Below are 6,000 nucleotides of genomic sequence, written 5' to 3' on the forward strand. Positions count from 1 at the left end.
GCGCTGCTCTCAGGTTGGGTCCTTCCACTGAAATATAGGGCACTGCTTGTGAGTCAGGTGTTACTCTAAGTGAGTAACAGTGAAAGAATTGGACCTGAAATTGGTTATACGGCAGGTCTGGCAAAAGTCGCTATTGCAATGCATGTCTAAGAGCAAGATGAATCGTCACTCAGAGCCACTTCCCACTTTAAACAGCTCCGATCCTTCTCCTCTTTCAGGAAGCTGTTACTTATATATAGGCAGACAAGGTATATTATTTATATACATGCACTTTTAAGAGGCTGTAATTGTTTTAAGGACAGCTTTATTGCAACAATTTTGTTATAACACTTAAGGTGCATAGCTCACTTGGGGAACATTTGTAAAATAAGAACTGCTTATCTCCCTCCGAGCTTTATTAACTGCTATTTTCAAGGATATTCCTAGAGTCTCTTTTTTGGTTATTCATACTGTAAAAAGTATTACAGTAAAAGAGAAAAAATGAAGGGTAACAACTCAAAGCCACTGGACAATGAGACAGAAATGAATTATAACAGCTTACCTATGATAATATGTAATGAATTTCAGTATGACTATAAAATCAGTTACTACTTGCACAGTTATAGAAAAGCCTTAAGCAGTATAAATATGGATTCCGATTTTTCTCTATGCAGGAATTCCCACCGGGAACTGATGAACCATCTGCCTACTCTGGTGCCATCTCCCTAAAAGCAGGAAAATGTTGAATGTGTCACATAATAGCTTCTACCACTTCTTAGCTTCTGTGTGCAACTGTCCTATCTACTCGAGAGAGAGAGAAATTCTTCCTCAGCTTTGCTGGCTGTCAGTTTATGCCTTGGAGCAGAACAGCCCTTGTAGTTTTTATTCTTGTTCTTGTAAAATGAAGATGGCATTCAAATAAAATGTCCAATCCTTTTTCAGCTCGCTAAACTATTTATTTAATACTTTTCAATGACAGCAAGTTCCACATTTTAGGGTTGCATATTATTTCTTTTTATCCATTTAAAATTGTGTCGAGTTATAGTTTCCACTAAGTGTCCTTTATAAAATTTCCCTTTAATGGAAAAATAATTAACTCCCTACACACACATCACTCAAATAAGCTAAAACTCAGCACAATTTGATTTCCCTTATATTATTCATGGCTTCTGCTATTGCAGAGAGGTTCATATTGAGTTTAACCATTTTCAGAACCCCAAGACACCGATGATTAATAAGGTGCAAGTTTTGCACACAATTGATACTTCACCCCCATCAAAACAATGATCTAGAACCAGGTTTGCTTCACTGAGGTTTTGTTCCGACTGCCCAGAACAATCAATCTATGTCTACAATAAATGCTAAGACAAACTCTACAGCAGTCTTTTGGGAGGAGTTAACATACTTTGCATGTGAGTCTATGATGACATGATTTTCCTAAGGCTAAAGGGACTTTTATCCAAAACATCCTCATGTTTTATATCTACCAGCAATATTTCTACTGTTTCTCTTCAGTTTACTCAGTCTTAATAACAGGATGGAAACTTAGGAGCACAACTGATTGGCTCCATATGTTGTATCCATACGGTTAGTCATTTTACCTTGTGTTTTGGTTAGAAAAGAAACAGCAACCTCAAGCTGCTGGTTTTCACCTCAAGATTGAGTATCAATATATTTTTTTAACAAAGTAGAAAAACAGGAAAGGATTTTGAGCTGCAACATACTCACAAATTTAACACATTCCTGTAATTTTGAAGATTCATGCAGACAATGTTTGAAAATAGTATGAAATAGGAAAAAAAAGAGGCAACAAAAGAGTTGGCCTTCCTTTTTACTTTAGTGTATAAAAAAGGAAAAAGTTAAGCAGACATAACCTCACCCCTGAGAATTGAGCATAGTGAGTGTTACATAGCGGGGTTATAATGAAGGGGCAATGTATCATTTTATGTACCCCACCTGGCTGCTGCCAGAGAGCCGCCCTACCCCTTCGTTTTGAAAGACGAAGGGCCCGCCATTGTTTTCCCCCAAAATCTTGAGTGTAACAAAGAAAAGGTTTACCTTGCGAAGCTGCAACAGAAACCGGAGGCAGTTGCAGAGGAGAAAAACCGATGCTTCCGTTTAGCAGCTGACCATTTGTTCCTGAATTCGGGATCTGGACAATGCCATACTGGTTTATTTGGACGGGAGCAGTAAAAGTAACAACGGAGCCTCCATCTTGAGAGGCAACAGTTTGTACGCTTTCCCTTTTCACCTCCGTGCTGGGTATCAACCCCGGGAAAGAGACGGGCACGTTGTTGGGACTGTACGATGTGGGTGCCTCTGCAGAGCTAGACACAGAAGCCTGGAGGATTTTGAAGTCCTTGACATCTTCAGAAGAGGATGATAATATGTCGGTGATGGACACCCCGTTGCTCACCGCACTCGAAGTAGTTTTGGGTGCGTTTAAAGTCACAGTCTGGGAAGCCCCCACGCTGAGTCCGTTGAGAATGACACCATTGGGTCCCTGAAGAAACGAGCTGCCGTTCAGGAAGACAGGAGAAGTAGTGGCAGGCACAAGGTTCCCATTCAAGAGAACGCCAGAAGAACTGAGAGAGATTTTCGCGTTTCCGAGCTGCTGCATGTACACCGGCTCCATGGGGCTGGGGAGGCTCAGGCTGGTAACGCCGTCGGACGAGTTGGACAGCGGATGTGGAGACAGGTCCTCCTGGCCCTTGCTGGATTCATCTTCGGTGCTGGGATTGCCATCGGACTCACTGCAGAGAAAGAGGGGAAACGCGATGTTTCACGACAGTGACAGAATCATTGGTTTTCAACCCAAAGGGAACACACGTGGCGGCACCCGCGGCCCAGAGAACAAGGGGCTGTTTCTGAATTGTGTTTTGTTTCGAAAACAGGCGCCAAGCCCACGAGGCAAGACAGAGGGGCTCTCTTTTTCTACTTCCAAAGAGCTTTGTGGGATTGCAGGCCTGCCAACACCTCCTCTCTCAGGGACGGTCTAACCCAAATCCTCCAAGGAGCCGCCCCAGACCCACTTCTCTGCCTGCTCAACTACCCCGAGGAGTGGCCCGTGCATGTGCGAAATCCAGCCAGGCCGGGAGCCGCCATTTGGGAAGTTGCTCTGTGCTTTGTGGCAGCTGCGAGAGGTAAAACCGGGCCAGGGAGCCCCTGTTCAACCCTGAAAGGATTGTCTGTCTCCAGAAATAAAGCCAAGCCTGCAAAGCCCGCTGGGATCACCCGTGTGCTAAGTGAAGAGAGGGTGGGTGGGAGGGTGGTGAGCAGGAAGACCCCCCCCACCCCCCTGGTTGCAGTCTTTGCTAGTCTAGACTACCCCAGCTTCTCCCCAGGAGGGGAAAGTGGCCCCCCCCCCCAAGCCCCATGAGTTCCCAGAGCCGGGGGCATCTCTTGTGCACAACCCCCAGCCGGGCTCCGCTTCCTTTTCGTAGGTGGGGAAGCACCGCGGAGGTTGCCAGACCTCTTTGATTTATGAGGTGAGAAGGAACCTTCCTAGCCAAGGGAGAAGGAGCCGAAGGGGGGGAGGGGGAGCAGACCCCGAGCCGGCTCCCAGCCCACCTTCCCCTCCAAGTCCTCGGGAAGGACAGGGGGGAAAGCTGCCTCTGCTCCCTCCTCCTTTGTGTGGCTGCAAGGGGAACCTGCCCAGGAGTTTGCCCAAACTCCCCGGGCAGCCTGCGGGCTTGGAGGGGAGCGGTGGGGGAGGGGGGAGCCGGTGAGCAGGGGGTCGCACCCGCCTCATGCTTCCCGCAGGGCCCCCGGCCGGGTTTTTGCTGACTCGGTCGCCCTTGATTGCATTTTGCCTCCGTCTCCTTTCTCTCTCCTCCCTCTCTCCACAGCCATTTGTCCCTTTGATGTGTCCCGAGGAGAGGGGCTGGATCAGCACAATCGCGCCCTTGCTTGAGAAGTGCCTCGGGGCCTCCCCCCCTTCCTCCTCCTCCTCCTGCTCCTGCCCTCAGCCGCCGAGAGGGAGCGGGAGGAATGCGGCGCGGAGGTCACCTCCACCTGGCCCCGCTCGTTCACACGGGCAGATCCGGTTTGAAGTGCAAACCCGCCTCACTCACTCCCCTCCAAGAGGCTCGGGGGTGGGGTAGGGGTAGGGCTGGTGGGGGAAGAGGGGCAGCAAGCAACCCCTGCCCTGCTCCGGATCGCGCTGTCCCCGCCCGGCTGGCGCTGAAACTCGATCCGGATCAGAATCAGGTTTCAAAACAGAGCAGCGGGCAGACCCCCCCCCCCCCCCTTCTCCCCGCGGCGGCGGCGGCGGCTCAATCATTAACTCTGTCAAAGCCCGGGGAGAAGCAGGGGCGAGCCGCGCTGGGGCGTGTGCGGGGCGGGCCGGGGCGGGGGGGGCCGCCTGTCCGGCCGGCGCGGCGCGGCGCGGCGCGGTGCGGGGAGGAGCTGGACGAAGGTAAAGCGCCATGTTTGCAAGGGAAGAAAGAGCCGGGAGAGGGCGGGGAGCCCCGCTCGCGCCCCCGACGGCCGCTCACCTCTTGCACTGCGCCTCGGCCGGGTTGCGGTCGCGCTGGCGCCGGTTCTTGAACCAGTTGCTGACCTGCGTGAGCGAGAGCCCCGTGATCTTGGCCAGGTGGCGCTTCTCGGCCGGCGAGGGGTAGCGGTTGTGGCGGTACAGCTCCTTGAGCGCGTTGCGCGACTTCTCCTTGAAGCAGTACACCGTCTCCTCGCCGTCCCAGATGGTGCGGGGCAGCGGGAACTTCCTGCGCAGGCGGTACTTGTCCACGGCGCCCAGCGGCCGCCCGCGGGCGCGCTCCGCCTCGCTGTAGCGCGCCTTGTACCACAGCTCCTGCAGCAGCGGGTGGTTGGCGGCGTCGAAGCTGTGGCTCTCCAGGATGCTGTACAGCTCCGCGTAGATGCCCTGGTGGAAAGCCACGAGCGCGCGCGCCTTCAGCAGGCTCTCGCTGCCACGTAGCAGGTCGCTGGGCGGCAGCGACCAGAGGAAGCGGGCCAGGCGGTCCAGGTCCCCCCCCTGCTGCAGCGCCTCGCACACGCACGCGACGTGCTCCGGCGAGAAGGCCAGCGGCAGCGGCGGCGGCGGCGGCGGCGGAGGGGCGCTGCCCCGCGGCTCCGGCTCCAGCGGGAAGGCGGCGGTGGCGGCGGCGGCGTCGCGGGGCGCCTCCGACAGCATCTCCAGCGCCTGCTCCTGCTTGATCTCCGGCTGCTCCGGGCCGGCGGCGGCGGCCGAAGACATGCTGCTGCTGCCGCTGCTGCTGCCGGCCCCTCCCGGCCCCCCCCCGCCGGCAGCCCGCGGCCGATCGGGTTTCCCCGGCAGCCCGGCCGCGCCGCTCTCCGCCGCTCCCCCCGGCGGCACTCCGCGCCCGGCCGCGCGCTGCATGGCACAAGCCGCCCGCTGGCCCGGCCGCGCCCGCCCATTGGCCGCGCCGCGTTCCGAGGGGCGGTGCCTCCCGCGGTTGCTGCGGCAACCGCTCAGCACCCGCCCCCCGGAGCGACCGCCCCCTGCCCCGCCGCCCTGCAACACCTACACCTGGGCGGGGGAGGGGCGGCGAGCCGGGGGGGGGGGGGCCACACAGCGATATCGACATCTATCTATAGGTATCCACATAGATATCGATAGGGATATCTATCTATGGATAGGTATCTAGATATACATAGATCTAGATATAGATAGCTATATATAAAATTTATATATATATATATATAACAAGACAAGGTTCTTTGGGTAAATCTGATGTCTTTTATTAGACCTGATCAAAATTTGAGCTGGGCTAATAAAAGATATCAGATTTACCCAAAGAACCTTGCCTGCCTGTGTCCTTAGGCCAACGCAGTTATAACCTACGTCCCCATATAGATAGATAGATAGGTAGATAGATAGGTAAAAAGTATATATATGTGTGTGTGTGTGTGTATTCACACACACACATAGATAAACATATATATACACACATGTGTGTACATATATAAAATATATATAAATACACACACATGCTCACACGCACATTGTTTTTCTTTCTCTCTGTCACCGGGCTCCTGGAA

The 6,000-nt window shown here is 53.5% G+C and overlaps 1 protein-coding gene and 1 long non-coding RNA gene across 2 annotated transcripts in view; one reads left to right on the plus strand and one right to left on the minus strand.

Annotated features, from left to right (window-relative positions):
* Positions 1-950, plus strand: part of LOC109284752 (uncharacterized) — a 25,517-nt gene extending 24,567 nt beyond the window's left edge. Inside the window, exon 3 of the long non-coding RNA XR_002092323.2 lies at positions 654-950. This is a non-coding gene — a long non-coding RNA (uncharacterized LOC109284752). The remainder of the gene's footprint in view (positions 1-653) is intronic.
* The window catches only part of LOC102559939 (homeobox protein SIX4), a 12,784-nt gene extending 7,421 nt beyond the window's left edge, over positions 1-5,363 (minus strand). Inside the window, exons 1-2 of the mRNA XM_059723376.1 lie at positions 4,476-5,363; positions 2,038-2,732 (exon numbers count right to left, since the gene is read on the minus strand). Coding sequence (XP_059579359.1) covers positions 2,038-2,732; positions 4,476-5,338 — 1,558 coding nt within the window. The 5' untranslated portion in view covers positions 5,339-5,363. The remainder of the gene's footprint in view (positions 1-2,037; positions 2,733-4,475) is intronic.
* Positions 5,364-6,000: the final 637 nt, after the last annotated feature.

The sequence above is a fragment of the Alligator mississippiensis genome, chromosome 2, assembly GCF_030867095.1.
Source record: "Alligator mississippiensis isolate rAllMis1 chromosome 2, rAllMis1, whole genome shotgun sequence".
Taxonomy (NCBI): Eukaryota; Metazoa; Chordata; order Crocodylia; family Alligatoridae; genus Alligator; species Alligator mississippiensis.